Here is a 15,752-nt window from a genome sequence, read left to right as displayed (position 1 = left end):
TAGGATACAGTCACATACTGAATTAACCAAAAATATATTGCAAAATACAATTCCCTCTTCGTGTTTGAAAAAATAGTTTTTTTGTTTTTTAATCATACTGCAAATTCATGATAGTTTATATATTCTGCCTGTTACAGACTACAATCAAGTATTGCATTTTTTTTAATGTCACAGTAAAATTTTATCATACATTTGATATTTCTCACAATGCTTATTTAATGGCAGTGTGAAATACAAGAGTAAATATAAGTTGTTCAAAAAACATTTAGCTATTATTTTTTGAACAAATTACTATACCTGTTATCAGTATAATTGGACATCGACTAGTACAACAATGTTTTGAAATGCTATTTTTCTTAGAAATTCAGTGGTGATACCTTAAGGCTATTAAATCAATATGGACATCCTTCAGAACAGTAAAAAAGGACTGGTGTGATGACTAGCAACATGAGTGAAGCCTTTTACTAATGCATTGAAATAAAATTTTTAAATAAATTCAAAGTAGCAGTTTGAACTATATTTACAATAGCTAATTTTACAATTTCACGCTACTACTAAGAACTTTAATTGCGACAGCTGCAAAAATTATTGCAATAACATAAACAATTGTACATTTTTATTAGTATGATCTTTTCAATTACAATGCCAATCTTAAATCAAAATATATTAAAAACCTGCTTTAACATTTATAGATTACATCCAGGCATGGTAGTTTTCTGGAGAAAAAAATGCTTTCAAAGTAAATGAAATAATGCCTGCTCAAAAAAAAAAAAAAAAAAAAAAATTGAACAGATTAAGTCTGTAAAGAATTGCAGAATGAGGTAAAGTATTTTTTCTTATTCTTCCCTCTCTTCAAATAAGAATTGATAAGCTGTATTTATCAAAGTAATTCAGAGTAATGATGGTTAGTGAGTGAGTGATTCACATCATCTAGCTGAATAAGTGACTTGAGTCATCAATTACCTAATGGCCTGAGTCATTAATCAGAGCTATAGCCACCTAACTGTCAGGGTGATGATATCAACAGCTGATATACCAGTGCTCTCATTACAGTAAAATGACCAGATCAAACTGTGTATCATCTCAATGTTCAAAATATACAAACAAATGTAACTAGTGTTGCAAACAGTCTGGTTTTCAACCAAAATTTTTGATGTGAGTAGCAGGAAGTAGTAGGTGCATTAACATTTTGTGCGAGAAAAAAAAAAAAAAAACTGAGTCAAACAGGACAAAAGGTTATCTGTTTTTTGTTTTTTTCTGTTAGATTTGTTTAATAAGGATCAACAAAGGCACTTTTTTTAATGGTCCTTTTTCTTTTTTACTCGAGTGGAGTCATCCTTTATTTCCAAATGCTTGCTTTGTGTTACAATGGCCTAATTTCTTACCACATGCTACACTGATTCACTAGAAGTCTGTCCACTATGGGGTTGTTACTGTTTTCCTTATTTCTACAGATGCTGATACATCCAAGTGAATGTGAGCATTAAAAATTGAAAATACAGAAAATGCAGTACTGGAGTTTTGTGAAGATTGATTTTGTTATGTATGATAAAACAACAACATCCATCAATGTTAAAAATAAACTTTGAAAAATGTCTATTTTGAGGCAGTTGATGGAAATATGCAAAAACTGGAAGTTGTGGATAAACAAAACCATACGTTAATGTTATGTGAAACTAACAGCAGTATAGTTTTTGTGAAGACGTTACCTAGTAACAGTAGTCAAATCAGTCTACAGAAGATTTTGCATAGCTGTTTCAGCTATGCAAAGTGACAGAATTTTATGGAAATCAGTACAGACAGTCACCGAGAAGAGTAACAAAAGACTGTCAACTTACAATGTCTAATCATGTTTCTTAACTTGAATGAGTATGGGGGGGGGGAAGCTTAAATCTTTAATATTACTTTCTACTGTTTTGTTTTTTAACCTCTCATTGTACTGTTTACTTTCTATGAATTGTATTTTTATGATATCTTTGCAATAAAAATTGCATGTTAAATTGTGTCCACATCAGTTCAGTGCAAGAAAATTTGATGAACTGTCATGCAGCAATTCAGAGCACGAAGTTCACTCACTGTAACAGTTTGGTGGAAGACAATGTGGAGGGTGAACTATGTTCTTGATAGAGTGCAATTTTATCTGTTTTTAATGCATATTCTACTTTTTTTTATGGCAATCCTATAAAAAAAAAAAAGAAAAAAAAAGAAAAAAAGAGTGTCATGGACAGATTAAAGGTTGAGAAACTTGTTTGTGCTTTACTTTCACTTCTGTAGACTGTATTTTTAGGAAATATATATGCAGGTAAGTTGTTCTGTAGACCAAGAGTAGAGATTATTAATGGATCCTGGCTGGTTAATGGAGGTTTCTGATGTTCGTTTAGCAACATGCATTATACTTCTTGTATTGCATCCAGTAAAAATTAGTGGTAGACTAACACCGTGGATGAATTGAGGGGAGCATTGAAGGGCAAAGAGGAAGCAGGTAGGCCAGCTTCTTCAGGCCCAAGCATTGGGAAAGAGGTCCAGAATTGGAGTCTGGATCTCCCCCCTACAAAGAAAGGCAGCCTGGCCCAATGAGGTGTTTTTCCCCAAGGGCCTACCTGTGATGGCTCTTGACACCCCTGATCAAGGGTTGGTAAGCCAAAAGACAGCAGGGATAAGTTAAAGGAGTGTTTATTTTGCACCAAACAACTAAGGCTATGAGGCATCTGTGTAATATATGACCAGCTGTATTTGTATTCTCTTGTTGATTTGCTTTGACAACCAATCCAAGCAGCTAGAACAGCATAGATTGACTGAGGGTTGGGAAGCTAAAAGTACAAACGTTCTGGCTAATTTATGCTATTAGTTCAGCTTGGATGGGCTAATATTTGTGTTACTTTTACAAAAAATAAATTCTTTTTTACTTTTTCCATTTCTAAGTAATTAAAGTTTCTTTTGGTTTCCCAAATCTTTTACTCATTTATTTCTTAATTTCTGGTCTCTGTGATACACCCAATTGTAGTGCATATACCAAACTATTATACTTAATTTTCATACTCTCCAAATTTTCATGTACAGCAAACTGTCAGGCACTAAATTGTTGCATGCACCGAAATGATGTGATCCTTTAAATTATGGGTTTTTTTTGTTTTTTTTGTTTTATGCATTAATTATAATGCACGAAGAAATAAAATATAAAACATTGGTATTTTTCCTATATTATATGAAAAAAAAAAAAAAAAAAAAAAAGAAGTGCAATCATAGGTGCACAGGGCGATCGCTTTTTTTTTTTTTTTTTTTTGAATCTAAAAAAAATACTGGGAAAAAAAAGTGCAATCAGTACATGGAATACACAATGTCTGTTTCATGGAGGGAGAGATAATGGCAGATTATATACTCTTTTCCCATTTATAATAATATTTGTGAAGATATTTTTGGATGATTTTATTTTCCTATACTGATACTCCCCACAACACAAAAAAAATGTAGGCCGGATAGCTGACCTTGAGAATATATCAAATGGTTTCTCAAAAGACAACAAACAGTATGCCCACTCTGAGTGCAAGGTTCCAAGAACAGTTAAAAAAAAAAAAAAAAATCCCTCGTTGAGAAGTAATGAGATTAGTGGTAGTGATGGGAGCAATCGACTGAAAGATTACTGAATGACCACTCTGATGTGATCCTAAACAATTGAACAATTATTTGGCACATTTCAATCTGCTTACAGAATAAACAGAATGCAATAAGACAGTAAACTTCAGTGACCTCTACTGACCTTTTAACTTAAAGTTTTCCACAGCCTCCCAACAGAAATAGCAAAATTGTTTTTTTCAGTTTAATAATATTTTAGGGCAGAAATCCTCAAACTATGTAAAATTAAAATTGTAACATTAGTTAGTGCATTGGCATCATAAGTGTAGCATCTCATATTGTGAAATGAGATGCCTGGAAGCAGTGCTCTCCAAGTGGTGGTACTCAACTGAAAATAAGTAACAATAATTTTCTCTAATGGGAAAGCATTACTCATTTGAAGTATAAAGGAGGGCACAACTTGTGAAGGATTTCACAATATGAGATGTTACAATTATGATGTCAATGTACAAATTTTGATTTGTCTAAAAAAATTCAACTACGTAGTAATGATGCAAATGCACTAACTAATATCATTCTTTCAGTTTTAAGATATTTATAGGAAATTTTGGATGTTATTCACAGATCCCTTTAAGTATCTCTACAGATTGCCAGGGGTCTGCAGATCACAGTTTGAGAAATGCTACACAAAGAAAACATCACTTTAATCATTGATTCATTTGACTATTTCAGAAACTATCAAATAGGTCAATAATTTTCACTCAACTGTGCTTCATTACTTGGTGTGCAGACTCAGTAGTATACTAATTATTTATCTAATACTTATTATCAATGCACAGTACAAGATTTTTTTGTCTTCCACAATTTCATTTGTTCACTGGACAGAATATTCATTTACATAAAGTTACTTGTCATCTTTTGGCTGGCTTGAGTTCACAAAATAAAATAGACTCATTTTGTCCATCACTAATATACACTACATGAAAAAAGTTTACAGAAGTATATCGTAATATATCACCTGGAGATGTGCAAGCAAAAGACATATCGATGTCACATTCAATACATTTATCTCAAAGCAGTATATGATTCTGACATCTTCAGAAGTTGAGTGACTGGTTGGCAGTGACAGTCCATGTTCAGGTGAGCAAGGTGACTTCTTGCATTCTGGTTTTTCACCAAAACACAAAAGTAGTGAAGATTAGATGCTGCTGATTCAGCAGCATACCAATATCAATTATTAAAATGTCAAAATTCAAATAATGTTCTTGCATTGTTATGGCAATCACATGGTGAGAATATGAAGACACACAACAAGTGTAAAATAACACAAGCATTTTTTCTTCAAGAGCCATGTAAAAGTCATCAAAACTCTCATTTGCATGCACTTTGATTGCAACTCTGAAAACAGATTCTGAAACATGGCAGAGCAGGGAAAGATTATCTAGTTACAGGGATTTCGTAGCCATTTTACTATTCCAGCCATTTCCAACCTGTGGGCTATGAGCCCTAACCTTCAGAGCTTTGATCATGTATTGATGGTGTAAGAAAATTAAGTTACATAGAACAATTCTGACTAGAAGTGTGCTAGTTTTATAGTAGCTGCATAAATCTAAATTTTTACACTGTAGCTAAACAATAATTGTAAACTAAGTTATTCTGAAAGTAAGGTACAATACAGGGAAAGTATAGCAATAACTTTTAGAACTAGTTTGGAAGAAAGTAAAAAAATAAAAAGATTGTTGGAAAGTATTATCTAATAGTCATGTAGACAAAATTTTAAACGGAAAATTGGATGATGAAATCTGCCCGTGCACAGCGGTTGTAGGCTCTAAAAAGACGAATGGAAAGAGTTCTTTAATATGTTCTAATGACAAGGAATGAACAGTAATGGTTGTGAATTTAAACAGTGTGTCAAAAGATAATTGAATCAATAATGTCCTAGGAAAATTGGGGAGAAAAAGTAAACATGACAATTTAAAAAGCTACTAAAAATAACCAAATATAGAAACAAGAGAGAATCTGTATATATATCTAGGAAGTCACTAATGAACACTAAAATTTAAAAACAGAAAATAAGTAATATAATAAGTAAAGCAGGAGGTATAAGATGTCAGTTAACTTCACTTAAAGCAAAATAGAAATGTCAAAAGACAAATGTAAGGAATAAAAGGAATGATTAAAAATTACGATATTTAAAAATCAGTTTTAAGAAAAATAAATGGAACTAATGGATGGAAACAATGACAAGGTCATATTATAAATTAGGAAGTAAGGGGAAAAAAAAAAAAATCCTTGGGCTAATTAGCATACAATCGAAGGTGAGATTTAACTGAAGGCAGATCAAAATTTCATAGAAATTTAACATAGGAAAATCATTCTGTTTACAGGTATTCAGAAGCAAGAACATTTTTCAAACAAGTGCTAAAGCAGTAATAATTGTCACAGACCATTTTACTCAAAGCTAAGAATACAGTTTTTTTTTTTAACAGGCTTATCAGTTTTAGAGGAGTGCAATCCTTGATTTTGCCCACTATTCAAAGTTTGCTTCTATACGTGTGTGTGAGTGAGTGAGAGAGAGAGAGAGAGAGAGAGAGAGAGAGAGAGAGAGAGAGAGAGAGAGAGCACGCATTACTCCAGAGTCCTTGATAAACCATTGATGTATTTCTTTCTCTCATCAACACCTGAAAATAAGCTATTTTTGCATTACCATTAAAAAAAAATCAGACTGAGATTGTTTAAATACTTTAAAATTATAAAAAAATAGGTCAAAGTAAATAATAATACTAATTATACCTTTAAATTTAACCAAATGAACTGTTTACTTTCTTGCATAGTTTCTAAAAGGTATAAACCATATGAAAATGCACATCATCATACATTTAAGTACGTGTCATAAGTCAAAAGCATAAATTAGAAAAATAAAACTAATCCAAAATTTGTTTTCTAAATACACAGTTAAAATTTTAGTATAAAAGCAATATGTACACACATCACTAGCAGAATGCTACCAGCTATCAAACTCATTAAAACAATGCCATTTAGAAACAAATCTAAAATCATATGTACTTTACAAACATATCAAAATGTATGCAACTTTTTACACTATACATTTAAACCATGGAGGTAAAATTTCTGTACACTCTTATTAATATACTAAATTTTCCTGAACTCTATGGTACATACTTAAAGAAAGAAGGTCTAACCAAAGAAAACCAAACAAATCTTCACTGAAGATAATCCAATGGCCTCGAGAAAAAGAAGGATTTACAAAGCCATGTCCGGCAATTTGTCCCATTCCATGATACCTATAAAGAGAAGAAGTTAATATATGGAACAGAATTAACAAAATACATTCATATCAAATAAGGAAAAAAACGATCATCCAAATACAATGAATTTTTTAAAATTAATTTATTCATTATTACAGGCAAGAAAGTTCAGAATGGTTCAAGTAAAAATATTATTGATACCAATAGAGTATGCTTTCATGATAGTTTGTCTTGTAGTATGCTGTTCTGTGTTACATTAGTCACATATGAAGTCCATGTTCAATGTGCTAGGCAGTTTTTTTGAAGTGAAAAATTCAGAAATACAAATTTTGCATCAAGTTTCATTTCTAGCTCAGTAAAACAGCTTCAGAAATACGGCATGTCACAAACAGCCTTTGTTAAAGATGCATCAACAAAAGCATATTCAGGTGGTGTTTAAGATTCAGCCCATTCAACACCACTCCAGGGCTCAATCCCAAAATCTGTCCAACAATTTCTGGCAAATAACTAAATCCTGTAGTTGCTGCTTTACTCTGCAGACTTTGTTCCTTGAAACTTCTTGTTTTCAAAGATGAAATTAAATCTCAAAGGAAAAGAGATTTAAATCATCAGCTATGCACCTCTTTCACAACATAAGTGTGTGCACAGATATTATCCTAATCCTCAAAATTTAAGTACTCATACTTAATACATTTATTGATATTTTTCATTATTTTCTTAAGCCTAAGGGAAAAATATCAAACACATATCACTAGTAGCTATTTTTTGATAATACAATTTCCAAAATAGCATATTCAGCAATTTTACAATGAATATCTAAAATATGTGACAATAGGTAGGTATTTCTTGTTGAATTTGTTTCATCTTGATAAGAAGTGTAAGCTTTATGAATATATAATATTATTAGCCATATGGTGCAAGGAAGCCTGAGACTTATACTGCACCGGGGGGGAAGAGGAAATCACCAAGAAAGAGAAGAATGATGAGCTCTCAGGACCCTAGGTGTGCCAAGCCCCCCCTTTTTTTTTTATTCCTTTTAAGACTGAATTCATTGTGAAGAATCAGCTGCAAAATAAACAAGTGGATACAAACAGCTGCTATCTAGGAATATTAGAATAGAAGATTTTTAATAACTGAAACTAATATCAAATGATAATATATAATAATTTAAACAAAGCAGAAGACTGCTTCCAGCTTTTTATTAATGGATTTTTATTTTTCTGAATGATTGGCTTCAAAATAATTGCAGGAGTCACAAAATAATGGCATATTTCCAAGCTGATAGAACTCTAATAGTTTTAAAGAGTAACAATACAGCGTATACAGTGATAAAATTTTTAATAACTAAATATGGAGCTTTCAGGGTAAACAAACCCCTTCTTCAGCAAAAGACCCCCACATGATAATATACCTACTGCCTATATTCCTTACTATCCAGGTATGTCGGTGTCTTTACGGTGTCCAGGTATTTTTTTTTTGCATCATTTAATAATCGTTTAATTGAAATAGTATTTTATATTCTTCTTTTCATCTATGGCATGTTGCTCTTTCTCTTTTCACCAGATTGTTTTTGCCATAACAGCTTTACACATTCACTTTTTGAAACCTTTTTTAAAATGTATTCCAGTCTTAATTGGCTCATTTTTATTTGAATGCTTAGCTCATTTGCATATTATACTCATAGAAGCTTTATGCCTACCTTGATGACATATGAATTAATTTGCTGAATTCCAGGTATTTGTTTGTTTTTTTTTATCCTTTCCACTTTATTAAATTTATGCATATTTATTTATTTTCTTATATTTTTATTTTTGGCTGCATATTTTTCAATATTCCAAAACATATTACAGGCTTGTAGTGTTAGTTTTTCCTTCTACTAATGCTCTCTTAGCCAAGACTCTCTATAAGAGGTTGGGTATTTACACACCTAGCTTGCATAGTATCCTTTAAACTCTTTTCTTTGCTTTTTACTTTTCCTTCTTCCGTCCATTGAGCTATTAGTGAAATATGAGGGTTATTCAGACATTCTTACTTTCCTTCTTCTTTGCTATTTTTGCCTCTTTTTTATTACTCCTTTCCTTTCCCCTACCCTGTTTTATTTCCTGTTTCTATACCACTGCTTGTTACACATAATGTTTTTGATTTCCAAATTTACATCTTCACCAATTTTACCTCTATCTTTGATATGCTAAATCAGTGGTTCTCAACCTTTTTTTGCTCGTGGTCCAGTTTTGAGTTTCATTCACCTCTGTGGCCCCACCCCTCATACTGTTGAATTATAATAAATGTGATATTTATAATAAATACAAAGGGTACTAGGAAAGTTTTGCAATATGACGCAACAATGAATCACAGGAAGCTGCTTGTTGCTGCATGTTGAGACATGTTCATACATGCATAGTAGCTGCCGCGCCAAGTCGATGGGCTCAGTTATTCATTAGTAGTGAGAGTGTAAAGTGCTTGCGATGGCATCGTGCTCACGAAATGAGATAAGGACAGTTTTGCGGTATAATTTCGTGCGTGGTTTAACCATAGACCAGTGCTTAGAAGAAATGACTCTTGCACTAGATGATGATTGTCCACATCGTACAACGATATTCAGGTGGTATAGAGAATTCCAAAGGGGAAATTTCACTCTGGAGGATTCTGAGAGGCCGGGAAGGCCACGAACGTCAGTTACGGAAGAAAACGTTACTGCTGTGAGGAAAATGCTTGACGAAAACAGGCGAGTGACCTACCAACAGATAGAGGATACATTGGGCCTAAATGCACCAGCAATTCGTTCGATTCTGCAAGATCATTTGCACGTGAAGAAACTTTGTTCTCTCTGGGTGCCGCATCAACTGACTGAAGAGCAGATGACACGACGTGTGACTTGGTGCCGGGAGATGTTAAAAAAGTTTGATAAGGGACAATCTCGGTATGTGAACAACATCGTGACAGGTGACGAGACTTGGCTGTACTATTACGATCTGCCGACCAAGGCTCAAAACAAAGTTTGGGTCTTTGATGATGACGACACACCCGTAATTGTCAGAAAATCCCGATCGGTAAAGAAGAAAATGATAGCTGTATTTTTCAAATAGAGTGGAATTATGGAACGTGTCGTTTTGGACACGCAGAAGACAGTCACAGCTAAGTGGTATACTGAACAATGCCTGCCTAAAGTCATTGGATCTATGAAGAACCTGCGGCCAAAGTCAAGAATGGACACCTGGTACCTCCATCACGAAAATGCTCCAGCTCACCGCGCCAAAGCCTGCACCGAATATTTGATCACGACAGGACTGAAACTTCTCGAGCACCCTCCCTACAGTCCAGACCTTGCTCCCTGCGACTTTGCACTGTTCCCGCATGTGAAAATGAAGCTAAAAGGGAGGCGGTTTTCCAGTGATGAGGACCTTCTACGGGCTTGGGACAACGAGTGTGCTTTACTCCCTAGTGAAACTTGGCAGAACTGGTTTAAAGATTGGTTTCGGAGGATGGAGAGGTGTATTGAATGTAGAGGAAATTACTTTGAAAAAATTAAATAAACAAAGCTGTATTGCAAAACTTTCCTAGTACCCTTTGTATATACATTATCAACTGCACTTTTTATTTATAAAATGTATTATTTGTTTATAATATAAGGAATATTAATAATAAAAAAGGGGTTTATTAACTACAATCTCTATTTATAATATAATAGAATTTTTACTCATATTACTCATTTTGTTTATTCACAATATACAATTATGCTCCTAACAAAAAATATTACAATATTATTGTCCCTTAGTTTAGTGAGAGCCTTGCGGATCTCACTTTCTTTTTTATATTAGTAATAACTTTATTTTAGAAATGAATTTTTCATGGCCCACTTAACAGTTTCCATGGCCCCCAATTTTACAACTTTTACCTGTGACTCAGAAATACGGCATGGCCCCCCTGGGGGGGGGGGCACATATGGCTCCCATTGAGAACCACTGTGCTAAATTAATACTATTCTTTTTTACATTCTATTTTTTTTTGGCTGTATATTTTTCAAAACATTTCACCAGCTTTTGGTATTAGTTTCTCCTACTAATGCTCTCTTAGCCGAGGCTCTCTCGAAGAGGTTGGGTATTTACACACCTAGCTTGTCTAGTATCCTGTAAACTCTTTTCTTTGCTTTTATCCTTTTACTTTTCATCCTTTGTTCTTCTGCCCATTGAGCTATTAGTGAAATATGAAGCAATTCGGACATTCTTACTTTCCTTCTCTGCTATCTTTGCCTATTTTGTTTTACTACTTTTTCCTTCCCGCACCCTGTTTTATTTGCCATTGCTTGTTACACCAAATTTCCCAGTCAAAATTTCTCTTTATATTTGACATGCAAAATTAAAGGTATTCCTTTTTTGACATACTAAACTACGTTCTTTCATCACATATATATTTTTATTACAATGTCAACTTAAGGTGTATATATACGCAAATTCATTGTTCCCCCCCTTTATATATATATATATATATTATTTTTTTTTAATTTAATTTCTTTAACTTAATTATATACACTGTGTTAGGGCTACCTTGCTTATGTTTTTGGAGGATCTATTATTTTCTCCCTGTTTTTTAATAATTTTTTTCTCCATAATCATAAGTTTATATAGAAACGCAGTGATTTGGTACATGATCAGGTATAGTCCTCTGATGAAATACCTGGTTATGTAACAAACTTCTTTAGTTCGCATCAAACTTTCTTTCCCTTAGTTATTTTATCTTCCCACCCACAATTTGATGTTCACTATTTTTTTTTTTTACTTATTAATTATATATTTTACTTTCCCTTTCAGCTTCTCTACTTTCAATTGGTACTTTGATTCAGCCTTTAATTTCAAATAATTTAATAAATCATTTAGGTTCTTAAAATTCTTTTCCTTTTTATACCTTATTCTTTTCTTTTTCTTGCTTTCCTTCTATTAGTCTTGGCACCTTTTGTTCTATATTCTCCATCTTTGTGCATTTTTCTATTAATTCATTCTGAATTTAAATATACAGTGGATTCCGGTTATTTGGGCCACCGGTTAATCAGGGCAGCCATTTATTTGGGGAAAATCTTAAAAACAGAAGGGTTTACATCGCTTAATTGGGACAGCATGCTGTTTAATCAGGGCAGGAGACCAATTTGTGTGTGCCATGTTCTTTGTTATTGATTGCTTATCTTTTTACTGTTTTAAATTTTAACCCCCACCCACAAATGCTAACTAGTTCGTATGTACATATTACAGTACGTATTAATTATTCTGATTATCACGTATATTCTTCCGATTTTCACGCATCATTTAATTTTTTAATTGGTAAGGTAATATTCCTCCTATTTTCGCTAATTAGAATTAAAATTCAATTCATAAATGTGATCACAATGACCGGCGCTTACTGCACATCGTATAGTGAACGGTACTTTACTATGTTGAGTTCGTCGTAACATGATTTGATTGTACAGTGAACCAATTGTAAAGGGGGGGTTACATTGTATTTTTAACTATTTACGTGAAACTTCAGATAATTGGGGCAGCCGCTTAATCGGACCAAAATGCACTAGTTCCGATGTGTCCCAAATAACCGGAATAGACTGTATATATATATATATATATATATATATATATATATATATAAAAAGATAAAGATGCAATGAAATTACAAAAGTCTCATCAAACAGGAATGGGCTGTAAGAGTTTATGCAAAATTCATAAAATGTATATAAGATCGGGTTATGGATCCAGGAACTACGGTAGATGCAGAAAGGACTGGCAACCATAATGAATAATAGACAAAAAAGGTAAAAATCAGTATATTTGTGCATATGGTAGGGGAACTGAGCTATAAAAAATAAATTTACTGTTTGTACTCCGGGACGACCAAACGGTCAGAGGAGTTTACAAGATACACCACCGTATTCAGCAGCCATGGGCTTGAACCCCGGTCACTCAAGGCACGTGTACTTATGCACCCGCGCGGCTGACTACTAGGCTATGGGTGTAGTAACTACGGAAGAATAGGGAGAACCGGTAAGTAAAAAATCAATATACCAGAAATAAATATAAAATGCAATTAATAAGGGCATAATAATTATAAGAACCAAAAAGCTGTGGGTCCTAGGACTTTTAACTACTCAAACTACTTTTACTTCTAAAGTAGTTAAAGTAATTTGAGTAGTTAAAAGTAATAAAGTAGTTTACTGAAGTAGTTAAAGTCCTAAGACCCACAGCTTTTGGTTCTTACAATTATTATGCCCTTATTAATTGCATTTTATATTTATTTCTGTTATATTGATCTTTTACTTACAGGTTCTCCCTATTCTTCCATGGTTACTACACGTTATAGCTCAACTCCCCTATCATATGCACAAATATACTGATTTTTACCTTTTTTGTCTCTCTCTCTCTCTCTCTCTCTCTCTCTCTCTATATATCAAATTATATCCAAATGAAACAAAGAATAGACAGCAAAAATAAATTAAGTTTCTTTTAAATTTGAACTTCACTTTCTAAATTCTTTTGCAGTGTTTCTCCAACAGTACTTTATTCTTGTGTTTAGTACTGTTTTATATGATAGATTCACTTTCACTCTATTGGTTTGCCATGCTACTGGCATGCATTTTATTTTATTTAAGTTATATATACAGCAGGCCTCTGTTATAATGCGGTTTGGTTTACGCTGATTCGCTATAACGCTGTTCTTATATTATAACCCGTATCTGACTATAACGCTGTCACTGATCACTATAACGCTCTTTTAGAGATTGAATTTTTGGCATATTTAACGAAATCGTTTCATTTGATGGAGTCGATAGCTTGAAAATGAATAGCAAAACAGCATTAAAATGTTTCCCATGCCGACTTGAGAAATTTTCCCACGCTCAGTGACTTAATACGTAGTTCCGAGATCAACATTTTAAAAAATGATCAAGTATATTGCTTGTAATATTTGCGTTATATATGCATTTATCCAAAGTCTAGTCATCACTCAGTACAGTATTAGACATCGTGCGTAATGGACAGTTTACTTGAACATTGTATTGTAATTAATACAACCAACGCAGTTACAAAGAATGAAAAAACAATGAAAAAGCAACAACGTCTGGGCACAGTACGAAGACTATAAATGTAAGAAAATACTACTGAATTTGAAAATTAAATTAGACGTTTTGAAGTGAATCAATTCCGGCCAAAGACAAGCTGATGTGTGCCACAATTTAGGACTTGCAACTTTAACTGTAAGAACAATTATAAAAAAATAAAGAATTAATTTTAGCAGTGGGAAAGATAGCTGTTCCACTGCAAGCAACTAGGGCTAGGCCGGCTATTAGGATTGGAATAGAAAGACTTTAATTTTATTGAAGACAATATCCAATGCAGAATTCAGTTAAGTTAAATATTATAAAAAAAAAAAAAAAAAAAAAAAAAAAAAAAGAGAGAGAAAGAGATTAGCCAATATGATTATCTGAAGAAAACTCACCTAAAAAAAAAAAAAAAAAAAAAATGTGGAACCATTTAAAACTGGTAAGGGCTGGTTGAATAGATTTAAAATCCAGGGAGAAGCTGCAAGTGCAGATCAAGGAGCTGAAACTTTCAAAAGAGAACTTGTTAAAATTATTGAAGAGGGGTATTATGTGTTATACTTCTCAACAAATTTTTAACATAGATGAAGCAGGACTTTTGTGGAAATTAATGCCTAAAAGAAGTTTCGTATTGAAAGAAGAAAAAAAAAAAAACATGTCAGGTTTCAAAGCGGCGAAGGATCGGTTGACTTTATTGTTGGGTGGTAACGCTGCGGGGGATTTAAAATTAATACCCCTTTTAGTTTATTTGGAAGAGGGCCAAAGTTCAACCCAAAATCGACACATTTTTCATGATTAAATTCATCAATTAAATTAAATCAATTAAATTCATTATTTTAAATGGAATTTTAAGTTTAATTTTGATACGTAAGTAGTTATCACATAATTATATACGTATGTAATGCAGAATATTTTCTATGTACAAATATTTGAATATTAAATATTTTGACCGACATTTGTACATCTTTTCACTACCGTTTATTATTGATTAGGAAATATCCTATGGCACCGACAGCAACTCACAAATACATACGTTACCTTATGGGAATGCGGCGCTCGCTTAGCACGGATTCACTTAGCGCTCTGTTTTTCCGGAATGAAAAACAAATCCCGGATAATTGATTTCCCGGTTAATCTAAAAATACAGCAGTCCTCGACATGCCTAAGAGATAAGTTCCAGGACGTCTTACTTAGTCAAGTTTTACGTAACTCGGGAATGACTAGTAACATATTGCTACTATATTATTATTGACAAATTTGAATTTGGCGCGATACTTGTTAATGTTTGAACATTTTCATACATTCTTATTAGTTTAATTTTCTGACCCAAATCGATCGTTTTCGTTTTCTTGGTAGATTTTCTAGTACCGCTGTCTCTTAGTCGGCACCGTGATAACGGTCAAAATGAAATTTTCTTTAAAGAACTTCACAGGGTTAAAGCGAAAACTCACAATTATCACCCCACGCGAGCTCACATTTTACTAAAGCACATTTCTGGAGGTCACTACCATAAAGTAACAAAAACCATTTGCACTTTCCATTTTATTGGGCTTTTCTGTTAGCGCAATCTATTATAAACGGGTAGTAAATTCGATCTTATTGCATTTGCGATAATACCAATAGCTGGAATTCTGTGGGTTATTATGGTGAAGTGTGTGTCCCCTTCACTAAAATCTTCAGTCATATATAAAAAAAAAAAAAAAAAATTGTAAGAATCTTCTCTTCTTTCCTATTTTTTTGCTTGTTGCTCCAATCTCACTTTAAAGCCGTGATCGTCGTTATTGATTGCTTATTATTTTTTTATTGTTTTAAATTTTACAATCCTAAAAAAAAAA

General features: G+C 33.0%; 1 protein-coding gene across 1 annotated transcript in view; it reads right to left on the bottom strand.

Annotated features, from left to right (window-relative positions):
* Positions 1 to 6,718: 6,718 nt before the first annotated feature.
* Positions 6,719 to 15,752, bottom strand: part of LOC150078926 (F-box only protein 31-like) — a 94,584-nt gene continuing 85,550 nt past the window's right edge. The window contains exon 9 of the mRNA XM_090382890.1: positions 6,719 to 6,878. Within this exon, the coding sequence (XP_090239016.1) occupies positions 6,719 to 6,878 (160 nt within the window). The remainder of the gene's footprint in view (positions 6,879 to 15,752) is intronic.

The sequence above is a fragment of the Mastigoproctus giganteus genome, chromosome 10, assembly GCF_048544385.1.
Source record: "Mastigoproctus giganteus isolate SK-2022 chromosome 10, ASM4854438v1, whole genome shotgun sequence".
NCBI classification, from domain to species: domain Eukaryota; kingdom Metazoa; phylum Arthropoda; class Arachnida; order Uropygi; family Thelyphonidae; genus Mastigoproctus; species Mastigoproctus giganteus.
This window is presented reverse-complemented; position numbering and strand designations above follow the sequence as displayed.